We start from the raw sequence: 16,762 nt of genomic DNA, 5'->3' as shown, positions 1-16,762 counted from the left end.
AAAACAAATGCCAAGGTGTCGTCAAGGAGGAATCAAGTGGCGCACCCGCCGACTAAACCGCCTTCTACATACCTCCCCCCTGAATCCATTGCTGGGAGCCGAGTTCGAGTGCGCGTCGGATCTCGAGTACGAGAGAGACTTTAACGCGAATACCGCGCGCAAAGCGGATTGGAAACCGAGTGCCAAGAATCTAGCTTCAGTGCGCGAAGACGGAAGTGAGCAGTGCAGTTACATCCCATTGGACAAAGCCGAAACACACAGCCGAATATCGGGCACTAAGAAATCAAGGTTATCGACTAATTCCGGTAACACTGCCATCGACTCGTCCCGTTCCCTCCTGTGAGTTTATCGCGGCCATTCGAGAGGACGATCCCCGCCGGATTCGACAGATACAACGCCGTGCTGAGATCCTGCACCTGGACTGGGACGCCCCTACGCCTGAACACTGGGGGACTGCGGATCACCCGCTAGAGCTCGATTGAAGGTAAGTGCCGACGCCCCTAAATTTAATTAGCCGATATGAGCGAGACCCCATTGCGATCCACCACCCGCCGACTCTCGCCCCTGGTCTCTCGAGTTACGGGTAGGAATTGGCTGTCCCGCGCGATCTGCGTTTTCGCGTTGTGTTATCAGAATCAGAACAGTAAACATTACCTCTGCAAATCGTGTTACCGCGACTTAACGGCGCAACAGCGCAGCCACTACAACCTCCTGGTCCGACATTACCTGCATATCGGGTTCCGGTACAAATTAGAGGAGTGCGACGCGTGCGACGTTATAATCGGGGAAATCCAGGGACCCACGGGGTGTTCCACGTGTTCAGAGATATACCTCGACGTAACGCGCTCGGTGATACACGAAGGGGGGCAACAACATTTAGACATAGAGCCTACTATTATCGCCATCTCCCAAATCAGAGGCCGATAAAATCGGAAACGTTACTACCAATATCTAACGGTCGGTAAATCGAGAACGCTATTACCGACATCCAACGGCCGGTAAATCGAGAACGCTATTACCGACATCCAACGGTCGGTAAATCGAGAACGCTATTACCGACATCCAACGGCCGGTAAATCGAGAACGCTATTACCGACATCCAACGGTCGGTAAATCGAGAACGCTATTACCGACATCCAACGGTCGATAAAATCGGAAACGTTACTACCAACATCCAACGGTCAATAAATCGAGAACGCTATTACCGACATCCAACGGTCGGTAAATCGAAAACGTTATTACCGACATCCAACGGTCGATAAAATCAAGAACGCTACTACCGACATCCAACGGTCAATAAAAACAAGAACGCTATTACCAACATCCAACAATCGATAAAATCGAGAACGCTATTACCGACATCCAGTGGTCGGTAAAATCAAGAACACTATTACCGTCACCCAACGGTCGATAAAATCGAAAACGCTATCATCAATGTGTCCCAGACACCCGGTCAATCGTCGACCTCTAGGGATAATCACTCCCCCTACTCCTCTTAAGATTTGGTTGATAACCGGGATTTGTGTATATTCGATATTCTTTCGAAACAGAGCTACTCACGCGATCATTTGCGAGGATTGCCTACTCAATAACCACCAGGCCGCTCGACAAGAGTTCGAGGGCGTCCTTTGGCATTTCGTGCAATACGGTCCGCGAACGGAGTTTACAACGTGTTCTGATTGCAACAAAATCCTAGCCGACTACCGCCCCGCGCTCGAGTGCTACTATTGCACCAAAGTCGAAGAAATATTTGAGCGATACATCTTAAACGCACGCGAAGAACTCCATAATCAAGCTCTCCCCGTGAGGATTCGAATTGGAGCGATCCGCTGGTAACGAAATCCGGATAGCGAATTACCCCGGTCGCGGGTATCCCCGGGTAGAGCCCCTAGGCTTAACGACCCGACAAAGCGACGTAGCCCCGGTAGAGATCCGAGCACCGCGTCGCGGCCGCGATCCCTCGGGACGTAACACAAGCCGCTACATTTTAAATATATATTTGAAATTTGATTACAATTTTCCGATTAGTAATATCTCGTTGGAGCGATTCGTCGATTCTTTTCGCATAGTTTGCCACGTGAATAAAAAATACTTTGTATACGCGCCATCAATTTGAGAAAACACAAAAGTAAAAGACGCACAATAATATATGATTGAAATCAAATGCTAAAGGGAGCAGTGTGCAAAAGGAAATTTAAATAGAAATTTAAATACCTCTTATTAAGATGATGAAAAGAATGGACATTTTATTACCCTTGTTGCAACGATTCATCTTCATTGAAGGGATTAGACGACATCATGGTTGCGCTACTTTATTTCGCAACGTATCGCCGAACGCTATTCTTATTTTTTGCAATACCTCGCAATTGTTGACGAAGCAGTTGTACGAGAGATTTAAATAGTGTTTAAAATGTAGGCAATAGAACGAGGAAAGATCATATATATGACATCTAGCGCGATTGTATTCGTATCAACTTAGTAAAGTCGAGTCGCACGAGATGGCTATACTAGCGTCGTCATGCATGCTCCCGCTCGCTCAGCGCGGGTCGCATAGTAACGCGCGCGGTGAAGAGTGTGTGTTGCGCGTGCGCGAGTCGGATGAGGACGAGCTTGCGGCTCACCAGCAAGCATTCGTTTCCGGTCCTTTGGTGAAGTAAGAGCGTTCTCGTATATGAGACGTGCCGGTAGAATAATCTAGAAAAACGAATCGTAACGTGCAGCTACAGCTGATTGTATTCCCGTATTTCACTATCGTAGTGAGCTTTTACAAAACATTGGTCCTTCGAGCCGGATATTTAGTTCCGGATGTTAACCGGATTTGTAATTCCGGATACGTGTTGCTGATTGATAATTCTGAATAAAAGGATAAGCGTAGCAATCACTTTGTGGTTTCGGTATATTGTTACCTTACTTTGGAGATCCGGATTGAGGAAGCGACACATCGAGTTTTGCGAAAGTTTACAAATAGATACACTTGAGAAACGTCCCGCTCAAATCGTTTCATGTAAAATATAAATATTCAGATTCAAGTAAAATGGATTCGATAATCGCTCGTATCGGTAAACAACTCATGGCGAGGGATTTCATAGCTAACGTTTATGATAATTTTGTCGCCAAAGGGTCCTCGGGAATTACGAGACAGAGAATGGATAGGTACTTGTCCTCACTAACTGATCTTTGGACTGAATTCAGTAGAGATCATGACGCCATTCTAATGGCTATCGCCGGTCTTCCAAACGAAGAAAGATCGTTGATTCTTAGAACCCATTCATATTTTAAGGAACAAATATACTCGGATACGGAAACGCGTCATTTAACGGCTGCAGAAAAGATAAAGGCTAGTTTCAGTGTAGAACAACCAGTTACCACAATCTCTTCGTCGACTCAATCTCTAGAACAACCAATTGCGATAAGCTCTACATCAACTCAATCTCTATCTCATGAGACTCCTATGTCGAGTGGTTCTCAGAATCAACATGCTAGGCTTCCTTATATCACCATTCCAAAATTTGATGGTACTCCGTCGAAATGGCTAAATTATAGAGATTTATTTACTTCTCTCGTTTTAACCAAGGCGCATTTGACAAATGTGGAGAAGTTACAATATTTGAAGACAAGTTTAACCGATACCGCGGCTCACTTAATTCAGAATACGACACTCACTTCTGAAAATTTACAGAGGGCATGGGATTCATTACTGTCGTTTTATGATAACCCACGACTTCAAGTGAAAACGGTATTACAAGAACTCTTTAACTTGAAATCTATGACAAGAGAATCTGCTGCTGAACTGGAACACTTGTATACTACTTGTCTTCAACATTATAGAACTTTACAAACATTACAACGCCCTGTAGAAACATGGGATGATGTTCTCGTTTTCCTGATCACACAAAAGTTAGACTCAGAATCAGTTAAGGCTTGGGAGAATAAACTAGGTTCGTCAAAGACTCCTCCCTCGTGGCAAGAACTTAACGAATTTCTGATCACTCGTCTTTTTTCTCTTCAAGCGTATGAAAAATCTCGAGTAGGAAAGAACATATTTAAACCTCTGAAAGCGAACACCACAAAGGGACTTACTTCTTTAAATTGAAGTCACCTTTTAATTCTAATTTTGATTCTACGATATCGGCGTACATTCTACCCAAGCTCACGACGTCTATTCCCTCTGCCAAATTAACTCAACAATCATGGCCGCATTTAGAAGGCATTCAACTAGCAGATCCTAAATTCTTCTTACCTGGGTCAATCGATTTAATATTAGGTGCTGATGTTTACGGTTCGTTACTCGAAAATAGATTAAGAAAAGGTTCAAAAGGGTCTCCAGTGGCCCAAGAGACGAAGTTAGGTTGGATAATATCAGAGCCAACGACGCTTGAGGTCTTCTCGGCAGAAAGACAGAGTTACCACGTCTCCGTTGATGAAGAACTGTACAATTTAGTGCATAGATTTTGGGAAGTAGAAGAGATACCCGCTTCTGAGACTCCAATTCTTTCAAAGAAAGAGCAAGAATGTGAGGATTATTTCCTTTCTACTCATAAGAGAGATTTGAATGGTAGATATATTGTGAAACTTCCATTTAAGTCGAACCCAGAGAAACTCGGAAACTCCAGTAATAAAGCTTTTCGATTAATGACTAATTTGTCTAATCGACTTAAATCAAATTCAAAGTTTTCAAAAGCATATTCGGGCTTCATGATCGAGTACGAGCAGTTAGATCATATGAAGAGAGTTCCAGGCTCGCAACCTGAACCGTCTCTAGCATATTATCTTCCACACCACGGGGTGTTAAGAGAGCAAAGTTTAACGACAAAATTGAGAGTTGTATTTAACGGATCGAGTCCTACAACTACGGGCGTATCTTTAAACGATTTACTGCATACCGGCGCTAAATTGCAAACTGATTTATTCGACGTGCTTCTTTGGTTTCGACTCTCTCTATACGTGTTTATAGCGGATATAGAGAAGATGTTCCGTCAAATTAGAGTAAATCCCGAAGATTGGGACTTTCAGCGAATCCTTTGGTTAGATGCATTGTGTAAAATCATCTTTTTCGTACTTACAACTGTTACTTACGGTCTAGTGTGCTCACCCTTCTTAGCTTTACGATCACTCATTCAGTTAGTAAAAGATGAGGGACATTGATTCCCATTAGCTGTTCCTATCGTTCTGAAGGGTCGATACGTTGACGAATTCCATGGTGGAGCGGACTCGGTAAAAGAGGCTCAAGAGAAAGTTGTTCAATTGGATCAGTTGTGCATGGCGGGCGGTTTCTTGTTGAAGAAATGGATGAGTAATCATCCAGATATCTTGAAACATATTCCATCGGATAGGAAAATTACGTCTCATTCTATTTCGTTCAACGAAAACGATATTGTTCACGTTCTTGGATTATCTTGGAATGCTTCATCAGATACATTTCAATTTACGATTGAACTTCCTACATTAAACACAATTACTAAGCGCACTACGTTGTCAACTATCGCCAAATTTTTTGATCCAATGGGTTTTTTGTCGCCGATTACCATCACTGGCAAGATATTTGTTCAGGAATTGTGGTCGGTTAAATTAGATTGGGATGACCCGTTGCCGGATGAACTATCTGAGAAGTGGATCAAGTTTGTGAGAAGTTTGCGAGATATGCCGAAATTCAAATTTCCTAGATGGATAGGATTGAAGTTAGACTCTCTGATCGAAATCCACGGTTTTAGTGATGCTTCGCAGCTTGCTATGGCAACAGTCGTTTATGTTAGAGTAATTTCGAGCGACGGTAAAATTACAACTTGCTTCATAGCTTCGAAAACAAAGGTCGCCCCTTTAAAGAAGCTTACGATTCCACGTTTAGAATTAACAGCAGCTGTTTTGCTAGTAAAACTCGTTTTGCATATCCTCAAAGTAATGGAGTTACTTAATATTCCTATTTTTCTAAGAATATATTCTGAAGTTGCACTTACTTGGATCCTTGGCCATCCATCTAAATGGAAAGAATTCGTTCAGAATAGAGTTAGCTTTATTCAAAAGACGTTGCCTCAGGCTGTATGGCAATTCATTTCTGGTAAAGATAATCCTGCGGATTTGGCTACGAGAGGTCTAACACCTCAACAGCTGTTAGAATCAAGAACATGGTGGACAGGACCTCACTGGCTTACTCAGCATCCCTCAACTTGGCCTAGTGATTCCTATTCCCTTTCAGTAGAGAGTAATTTGGAGGAGAGACCCGTTCGGGTAGCGACTACTTTGGATTCGAAATCACCAAAAATCTGGGATTTGCTCAGCAAATATTCTGACTTAACTAAACTCTTACGTATAACGGCTCTTTGTAAAAGGGTCATAAAACGACTTCGAGGAATGAAGGAATCCTCTTTCACCTATCCCTTGACAGTGACTGAATTAAACGAAGCTAGAATGTTTTCGATTAAAGTTACTCAACAGGCTTACTTTTCTTATGAGCTTAAGGCTTTATCATCAGGTAGAGATTTGCCGAGATCAAATGCACTTCTGAAGCTTACACCCCGTCTTGACTCAGACGGACTACTACGAGTAGGAGGTCATCTTGAACGATCATCTCTGTCAGAAGGTGCTAAGCATCCCTACATTTTACCTAAAGATTCTATTCTTTCTTTTTTGGTTATATCTGACGCTCATGCTCGTACTTTTCATGGAGGAGTTCAGGATACACTTTCGTTTATTAGAAATAACTATTGGATAATAGGAGGTCGAATTGCAGTTCGATCATTCATTCTTAAATGTATCGCGTGTACTCGTTTTCGACAGGAACGAGCGCAGCAAATCATGGGTCAGTTACCCACTGAACGAGTGACGCCTTCAAGGCCCTTCGAACACACAGGAGTGGACTATGCCGGTCCGTTCATTATAAAAACTTGAAGAGGCAAGAATGCTAAGACCTACAAAGCATATATTGCTTTATTCGTTTGTTTTTCAACTTCGGCCATACATCTAGAGGTGGTCACAGACTATACAACAGAGGCTTTTATAGCAGCGTACAAGCGTTTCACCTCACGTAGAGGAATTTGTTTAACTCTCTCTAGTGATTGCGGTACTAATTTTAAAGGTGCAGATGCCGAACTTTGTAAACTTTTTACAGCCAATTCAAAAGAATTAGAAGATTTAGCCAAACTTCTTGCTAAGGACGGCACTCAGTGGATTTTCAATCCACCCGCAACTCCTCATTTCGGAGGTAAATGGGAGGCTGGCGTCAAGTCGGTCAAGTCGCATTTGAAACGGGTAATCGGTAAACAATTGCTCACGTTCGAAGAAATGAACACATTGTTGATTCAGATCGAAGCCGTGCTAAATTCTCGGCCTATCAGTCCTCAATCAGATAACCCTAATGACGTTTCTGCTTTGACTCCTGGTCATTTCCTTGTGTGTCAGCCATTGACCATCATTCCTGAACCCTCGTTGAGACAAGTTAAGGTTTCACACATTTCCAGATGGCAGTTGCTCAGAAAAATGCTGGAAGATTTCTAAAAGCAATGGTCACGAGACTGTTTGCACAGATACCTTGCGATATACAGGGTGTTCCTCAATGTTTGGTACTTTTTTCATATTTAGATAGAGCGAGCCAAACTGAGTCGAAAAGTCATGTACCATTTTGCAATTTTCGCAATAGTTGATGAGTTATTAATGATTAAAAATCGCCGTATTGGCCCGGCCCACCGCCAAATCCAAGCGCGCGGCGAAATGCGGCCGCCCCGCGGTCGGCGCGCGGGCAGTTGTTTTCTACAAGCGTCGATGATTACGCACAAGCGGCGCGTAACGCCGGGCCCCCGTCCTGAGCGATGATAGTTTCTCGCCTTTTTTAAATAGAAATAAAATTTTCTAACAACATAGAAAAATTTTTTGTGCGTACGTATGTACATACGAGTGTACATGCATACACAGGGAAATATCAATTGTACTGCTTAAAAAAGCGATTACTCAATTTACTTTTTTTCTTTTAGTAAGTAACGGTTGTCTTTAAGAAAGAATATTTTCTTGATAATAGTCTCTTAAAATGTACAAATTTTAGACAGAGTCTTTATCATGTACTCGAAAGAAGAATTTATACTCCTTCAAAGAACATAATAAAATTTTATCAAAGAAAAGTCAAAATAATAAAGTAATATGAGGACCCTCGAGATTAAAATAGGAGAAGTCAAGGCTATGAGGGTCAGAGGCAGATCACAGTGCGTAATATCAGAAATAACTGATTTATTCGTCGTTTTGATACATTACATCGATCCGTACGTTTCGGCTCAGTTTTGAGCCATCTTCAGCGGCAGTTACAGAAATTAAGTTACACGTTCTCCGTACCGTACCATACTTTGAATTACAGTTGAGCGAGACCGTCGATTACCCTACATATGACGAGTTGGATAAATTTTTAGAATCGCGTATCCGTGCTTTCGAGGCGATCTTGCCTCCGAAATCCGAGACATCTCAACCGTCGTCTAAATCGAAATCGATCGCTTCTCATTCGACAACCACTGCAAACCTTGCGTGCCCGCTGTGCAAATCCTCGCACTTACTATATCAATGTCCGTCATTCTTAGCGTATACTCCGTCGCAACGATACGAATATGTAAAGAAAGAGAATCGTTGTATCAATTGCTTCGGGTGTAAACATTCGATGAAGGATTGTAAAAGCGCGCGATCCTGCAAAACGTGTCATAAGCGACATCACACCCTACTGCATTTCACGGACGATGCAAAACCGGCTAGCGTAGAGTCCGCTCCTACCGTCGAATCAACGAGTACCGAGCTAACGAAATCGACAGCTAACGAAATTGCGTCTCATTTAATTTCGAATACGATGACGCCGAAGTCAACCGTACTTTTGGCAACCGCTCGAGTTCGTGTTTACTCTCCACAAGGTCGCTTCGTTTATGCCCGCGCTTTGCTTGACCAAGGTTCCGTCGCGACTTTAATTTCGGAAAATATCGCTCAGCGGTTACGTCTCACGAAAGTGAAGCAAACTACCCGTATTACCGGAATCGGAGAATCGCAATTGTTGTCGCATTCTGCCGCACACATTTGTGTAACCGCCTCTTTCGGCGACAAACCGGCATTCTCGACGACCGCGTATATAGTCACATCGCTGTCAAAGTACGCACCGAATCGCGTTCAATCGACGTCACAATGGGCGCACATCTCTGACCTTGAAACCGCGCGCTCAGGAGGCCATAACGCTCACTTTGGGGTCCCCGCGAGTGCTGTTACGGCGGATGTCGGATGACGCGGTGCGGCAAATCTGCCGCAAAGCGAGCCCAGCTCGCCAGCAGACGGAGGAACCAGCGGCCGACAACCTCGAAACCCCGGGCGGGCGCGACATGCCAGACCTGCTGTCCCAAGTAAGGGACGGTGAGGAGACGGCGGGGCCAAGGCCTGAACTGACGGTGGGCGGCATCCGGGCGGTCCAGGAGGCAGTGGCGCAGCTGGAACATGACCTCCAATTGTCCTCAGACACGGGGGTGACGTCGCCAGAGGATGAGGCGGCGCGGTCGGAGGAATTCCGAAGTCCGGCGACCCCGGAGGATGACGACGGCGACGAGGACAAGGCGCCAGAGTAGAGGGTAGAGACGAGGCGCTCCGAGAAGGGTAGCTAATTCCATCCGGCGTCAGTTAATAGTAAACTAGTTTAAGATAGAGTTAAGTATTGCGGTAGAACCCGCCGAGCCTCGCCTCATATAGGTTAAGTTACAGATCCCGTCGGTCGCAATTTATTTTATGTTTTGGCTTGAGCAACGGCGAATTTTCTTTTCTTATAGACGCGCGGACCGACGCGTAACGCGCGAGGGTAAAACTCGAGCCACACACAATCTTCAACGAGCGAAAGTGTTCGCCAAATCGTAAACCACGGGATTCGCGCGAAGGTTAGTCAACTGTGACTCATCCGCGAGACCCACCAAGGGGTCAGGGCAGGTCAGCGCGGAAATCCGAACACGCGCCCGCGAAATCGTAAACCACGGGATTCGCGCGAAGAATAGTCAACTATGACTCACCGGTGAGGACCGGCGAAAGGTCAGGGCGAGTCGGCGTCGACGACAGACGAGCGGGGAAGCAAACCGCGAAATAAGGATCGGCCGCGGGAGCGAACGACACATGACCGACGTCCCACACCTGGGACACCCGAAAATCGGGTCGGCGACAAAGTCCGGCCTCGCGGAGGCCAGATCGCGATATGGTAGACAATCTCGCGACCCGAGCATCTTCGCCGGGGAAAAGGCGCGGGAAAGAGTCGGGAAGGTCACCCGAAGTGGTCACAGGGGGTCGACGTCAACGGCGGACGACACCGGGTAGACCCGGACATCTTCTTCGAGAAGTTGTCCCGGATGCACGTTCGGGGGCATTAGTTGGGACGCGCGCGGAGGTCGGCGTCGCGAAAAAACGATAAATGAAAAAGGTGGAAAACCACTACCCGGGCGAGGAAAAAGTGCGTCGTCCGGAGGGCGGGGCCAGTGGAAATTTCCAGCGTAAACACCGGGAACGTTCGCCGGGAGCAAAAACTTGTTATTGCGCCGCGGCGAAAATTCCTAAGGAGAAAGCGGCCGCGAATGCGTGGTGGGGGAAGCCACGAAAGGTGGGGACCCACTGCGAGCGAGGGGCCTCGAGGCAGTCTCTCGAGGATCGTCGGCACGGTAACTACATTCTAATAGAAGCACCCGCGATCGCGCTAAGTCCCGCGAGTATAAGCCGAGTGTTTAAACAATCGTCAGCCGTCATCCATAAACAATCGGGAACGCCCGCGAAACGCGTTAACTATCGTCGATACAAAAGACGACCGGTATTGCGATACCGCAATTAGGACTTAAGTGTGCGTCTTAACGAAGCGTGCGACAGCCATCCTGTGTGAAGGATATTATGTGAAACAACACCTATGTGGAACAAAGAGCATTGAATAAATTGTTCATCAAATCTACAAAGTTTTCCTGGATTTTCTTGATTGAGTTACCTTCTACTTACCTGATCAAGCGGTGGTCATCCATCTTGGCGTGCGTTGATCCGGGTCGAAAATCTCTCATCGGTGATCCAACAGGGGGTGATGCGGAGGAGCCACCCGCGTCGGGAACCTAAAAAAGTGCAGCATTAAGAAAGTTAATTTACCACGATACCTCTACTTACCTGAGTTCATCGGTGGTCAGCCATTTTGATCGTTAGTTGATCCCGGTCGGCGATTAGTATCCATGATCCAAGGGACGGCAGCGGAGATGGGTCATGCGTAGATAGAACCTGAAAAAATGGAGTATTAACAAAGTTAGTTAACCACGGTGCTGGTACTTACCCGACGTGAGAGCGGTCATCCATCTCGGCCCAACGTTGATCCGGAGCGGTGATTGAGATCGGTGATCCACGAGGAGACGCGGAAGATCGGCCATCCGTGGCGGGAACCTCAAAAGAGAAAGAAATACTTAAATTAGGAATCCAGGGGAATATACTTACCTTCTCGGTGATATAGGAGAAACCGAGTGGCGACCGTGCGATAGGAATAATAGCCGCCGGAATCGGGCCCAACTCGTGCCGTTCGGTCACAACCTAACGCTAGCGGATAGGAATCCCATGAGCTCTGATCCGATCGATGTAATTATCGGAGCTGATTTATACGGCCTGCTTATATTAGACGGTGTCCGTAAAGGAAATGCAAGCGAGCCTATCGCGCAAAATACCGCTTTCGGCTGGATACTTTCCGGGCCTCTCGCTCCCGCTCGATCCCTCCATCCCGATTCCGTTCATACTCATCACGGAACGATCCTTGAAAACCTGGATCTCGATCTTCGCCGCTTCTGGGAGATCGAAGAAGTCCCTCATAAAACGCATTTAAGTCCCGAAGAGCAACAGTGCGAAGAGCATTTCGCCGCTACTCAATCTCGCACGCCGGAGGGACGATACGTCGTTCGGTTACCGTTCAAAACCGGCCCCCCTATAGATCTTGGCGAATCCCGCTTTACCGCGTTAGCAAGTTTAGTTCGCTCGGAGCGTCGACTTCTTCGCGAACAAAATAAAGCCGCGTTATATCGCGAATTCCTCGACGAATACGAGAAGCTCGGTCATATGACGAAAGTTAACGATACCGACTCACAATCGAGTCACTCTCAAGTTTATTATATTCCGCACCACGCTGTCTTTCGTGAGAGCAGCGTCACCACTCAGCTTCGGGTTGTATTTAATGCTTCCTGCGCTACATCGAACGGTACCTCGTTGAACCATCATTTGCTAATCGGTCCTAAGCTACAAAGGAATCTTGCCGCAGTTATTCTGTTATGGCGCCAGCATCAGTTTGTCTTTACTGCCGACATCGCCAAAATGTACCGGCAAATTCTAATCGATAATCGCGACGTAGACTACCAACGAATTCTCTGGCGCTCGTCGCCCTCCGAGCCAGTCGCGGATTACCGGTTGCTCACCGTAACATACGGCACTGCCTCCGCCCCGTACCTCGCGCTTCGCGTTCTGTTACAGCTCGTAAAGGATTACGGAGACGAATTTCCGTTGGCCGCTCTAGTTTTGCGTCTCTTAACGTACGTCGACGACTGTACGTTCGAAGCGGACAACCGTGACCTCGCGCTAAAATGCGATTGGGACGACGTGTTGCCCGGTGATCTCCTAGAACAATGGCGCGAATATCACAGTCAATTACCGCGTCTCAAACTTATATCGATTCCTCGCTGGACAAAATACGGTTCTAACATCGATGATTGTGAGATTCACGGGTTTTCGGATGCGTCGACAAAAGCTTACGCCGCGGTCGTATATCTCCGTCTCGTACTGAGAAACGGTCCCGTTACCATTTGCATACTCGTCGCGAAATCAAAGGTCGCTCCAATCAAAACAATAAGCGTACCACGACTCGAGCTTTGCGGCGCGTTACTGCTCGCACAGTTGATGTCCTTCGTTCTTTCGAATCTCGACATCTCCGATATCACTGTTGGATAGATGCAAGTATTGTGTTAGCGTGGCTCAAGCAGTCTCTATCACGATGGAAAGTTTTCGTTGCTAATCGAGTAGCCAAAGTGCAACAGCTTTTACCGAAAGCAATCTGGCACCATGTTCCGACGGCGGATAATCCCGCCGACTGCGCATCTCGCGGTTTGCGCCCTAGTGAACTTGCCGATTGCGCCCTGTGGTGGTCGGGGCCCTCCTGGCTTAAACAATCCCCTGAGCACTGGCCGACGTCATGCTCGTCGCCAATCGAATCTGAAGTATCACGGGAAAACCGAGTCGTCGTGCACGCTTGCGTCGCGCGTGCTATCGAACCGTGGGATCTCGCGACTCGCTATTCCTCGTGGACTAAACTTCTGCGCGTGACGGCGTATCTCATGCGGTTCGCCAAGATCCTTCGTTCTCGCCTCAATTCCATACCGGATAGCAGTGCGGAGGTCAATCTATCGCTCGCATTAGCTCCACGCGAAATTCAAACTGCCAAGATCTTTTGGCTCAAAGAGATTCAGGGTGACATATTTCCGCAAGAAACTGCGAGTCTAAAAGCAAACAATCGCGCTTCCAAATCAAGCTCACTTGTCGCGCTTAACCCGTATCTCGACACCGATGGCCTCATACGAGTCGGAGGGCGGCTTCAAAAGTCCGATCTCCCCGATTCAGCCAAACATCCAATCGTCCTGCAGTCTCATCCTTTATTATCTCTCATTATATCGCATGCTCACCATACCACACTCCACGGAGGACCTCACATTACCCTCGCTCACCTCCGTACCGAATTCTGGATTTTGCGCGCTAGAGCAACCGTACGAGCGGTTCTATACCGCTGCGTTAAATGCGCTCGCGAAAAGGCTATCGTCCCGGCGGAACTCATGGGCAACTTCGTACGGTCTGCGAAAGGACGCGGTCATAAGGCTCACAAAGCCTACATCGCCTTATTCATTTGCATGACAACGAAAGCGATTCACCTCGAGTTAGTAAGCGATTACAGCTCGGCGGCTTTCCTCGCGGCGTTTACCAGATTTACAGCGCGACGCGGACGTCCACATAGCATGTACTCCGATAATGGTACGACATTTCAGGGCGCCGAACGAGAACTCGTCGCCGCTTGTAACGCTGCCGTGCGCGATCCCAATTTTTTGAACCGACTAGCAGGCGATCAGAATGCGTGGCATTTCCTCCCTCCTGCGGCTCCACATTTCGGCGGATTATAGGAGGCAGGAGTCCATAGCGTCAAATATCACTTAAAGCGATGCGTAGGCTCTCACACACTGACGTACGAGGAGCTGAATACGCTATTGTGTCGAGTCGAAGCGTGTTTAAATTCGCGGCCGATTTCATCAATGTCCGAGAGTCTCGACGATTATAGCGCCCTTACGCCCGGTCATTTTTTGATCGGCGCCAATCTTGTCGCAACTCCCAAACCGAGCGTGCTCGACATCGCTGAGAATCGGCTCTCGCGCTGGCAACTCGTACAAAAAATTACTGAAGGTTTTTGGAGGTCTTGGGTGAGCGACTACTTGCATACGCTCCAACAACGCCCGAAGTGGCGCGTTATCCACAACCTGGTTGGTCAGATCGTTCTCTTACGTAATCCGCTCGCCCCCCCCCCCCAAGTCATTGGGAACTCGGACGTATTACCGTCTGTCATCCCGGGGATGATGGGCTGACACGCGTCGTTACCGTCAAAACCGCACGCTCCGAACGAAAAGAAAGCGGTCAAGGCGGGCGGTTCGCGGCCGTGATGCGACCCATCTCCCGGTCACGATACCGAGATGTACATATGTATAAAGCGCCAATGTATTTGTATCAACGCACTAAACTCTGTCTTTAGATTTAAACTTATTATGTATTTAGATGTAAGTTCTCACTGTATTATAATTCTCGTTTCGAATGTAAACATTCGAGGCGGGCGGTATGTTCAGGAATCGCGAAATATCTCTCGCCACATCCGTCGAACGTTAGATATTGCTCGCCGTGTTCGTTCCTGTTGTTGATCTGCGAGACCTTGTCAGACCCGACGTATTCCGCGAAAGCTACCTGTTGTTACCCGAATTTCTCGTTCGCTCCTCGGAAATACTCGCGTTATTTGTCGAACCTTCCCTCTCTCGCGCGCTCGCAATTACCGCCTAGATACCTATTGTGAATACCGCTCGCCTCAGAACTTCTCGATACCTCGACACAGTAACACATTAAACTTTCGATAGCACCAATACCGCATCTCTTAGTAGTCGTTCCTCTCACCAATACCTTGACTGCCGAGTCCTTTTTACAAGGCTGTACCAGCCAACCGCGCTCGCGAATCGAAACCCGATCGCGGAGTGCACAATATCTGTAAATTTGTTCAATTAATGTTGAGATATTAAAAAGATTCCTTAGGAAACTCACCATTCGGTCTGAATAACGTGGAATACAGAGCCATGTACATAATGAATACTCTCTGCGAGAAGACTTGACGATCTTGTCGACACGACACACAATGATATGAAAGGTCTTGCAAGAAGAGGCATGTCGTAGGTCAACACACCGGCGAGGATTATAACAAAGCACGATTTGACACCGTCACAATATTGCATGTATACCAATAGTAAAACTCCGATTTGCCAACGACCAAAGTTCATGAGCATGGATTACAATTTGCTCAAAACCGTGACATATGCATGATGCAAAAAATCCGTGTCATTTTGAGACGGTGTCAAATCGTGCTTTGTTATAATCCTCGCCGGTGTGTTGACCTACGACATGCCTCTTCTTGCAAGACCTTCCATATCATTGCTGTGCATGTGTCGTGTCGATAAGATCGTCAAGTCTTCTCGCAGAGAGTATTCATTATGTACATGGCTCTGTATTCCACGTTATTCAGACCGAATGGTGAGTTTCCTAAGGAATCTTTTTAATATCTCAACATTAATTGAACTTTACAGATATGGATCAATTGGTCTATGTTTCTGATACTTTGAATCGGTAAACTCACCATACGGTACGAAGAACGTGTAACTTAATTTCTGTAACTGCCGCTGAAGATGGCTCAAAACTGAGCCGAAACGTACGGATCAATGTAATGTATCAAAACGACGAATAAATCAGTTATTTCTGATATTACGCACTGTGATCTGCCTCTGACCCTCATAGCCTTGACTTCTCCTATTTTAATCTCGAGGGTCCTCATATTACTTTATTATTTTGACTTTTCTTTGATAAAATTTTATTATGTTCTTTGAAAGAGTATAAATTCTTCTTTCGAGTACATGATAAAGACTCTTTCTAAAATTTGTACATTTTAAGAGACTATTATCAAGAAAATATTCTTTCTTAAAGACAACCGTTACTTACTAAAAGAAAAAAAGTAAATTGAGTAATTGCTTTTTTAAGCAGTACAATTGATATTTCCCTGTGTATGCATGTACAGTCGCGGTCATTAATGCCTTCCACCTGAAGTCAGTCGCGTTCGGGGGCAGATAGTAGCTGAACGCGTCGCGTCTAGCGCTATTCGTGCTTCATGACTGTTGGGTCGGTAACGTCGTGGAGCACGGTCGACCGTGTCGTGGAGAATGAGAAAGCTGTCAGTTTGACAGCTGTGTGTTTGCGGAAGAGAGGTTAAGAACCACGAGAGATCGTCAGAAGTATAAGGAGAGTATAAGAAATACAAGAACATGTTAATTATTTGAATGTTAATTATTTGAATGGTAAATAATTATTATACGACAAATTTATATTGATATATATATATATATATATATATATATATATATATACATAATTTCAGTTATCGCAGCTGAGGCATTAACAAAGATTATTGGCCGTATCGAGCCTTCCAGAGAATCGG

The 16,762-nt window shown here is 46.2% G+C and overlaps 2 protein-coding genes across 2 annotated transcripts; both read left to right on the top strand.

Annotated features, from left to right (window-relative positions):
• The first annotated feature begins 3,145 nt into the window (after nucleotides 1-3,145).
• On the top strand, nucleotides 3,146-7,491 carry LOC139783171 (uncharacterized). Its single transcript, XM_071722302.1, has 4 exons — nucleotides 3,146-3,938; nucleotides 4,073-5,038; nucleotides 5,156-6,577; nucleotides 7,106-7,491. Exons 1-4 carry the CDS (start codon nucleotides 3,146-3,148, stop codon nucleotides 7,489-7,491), a joined length of 3,567 nt encoding a protein of 1,188 aa, XP_071578403.1.
• A 4,068-nt stretch (nucleotides 7,492-11,559) lies between these two features.
• LOC139783170 (uncharacterized) lies at nucleotides 11,560-12,933 on the top strand. The gene has a single exon (XM_071722301.1). The coding sequence runs from the start codon at nucleotides 11,560-11,562 to the stop codon at nucleotides 12,931-12,933; it is 1,374 nt and encodes a 457-aa protein (XP_071578402.1).
• The last annotated feature ends 3,829 nt before the right edge of the window (nucleotides 12,934-16,762 follow it).

Source organism: Temnothorax nylanderi, unplaced genomic scaffold (assembly GCF_030848795.1).
Source record: "Temnothorax nylanderi isolate EJ_2023f unplaced genomic scaffold, tnyl_v1.0 TNYL_tig0475_pilon, whole genome shotgun sequence".
Lineage (NCBI taxonomy): Eukaryota > Metazoa > Arthropoda > Insecta > Hymenoptera > Formicidae > Temnothorax > Temnothorax nylanderi.
Note: the sequence above shows the minus strand (reverse complement) of the source record. Positions and strands in the feature narration are given on the sequence as shown.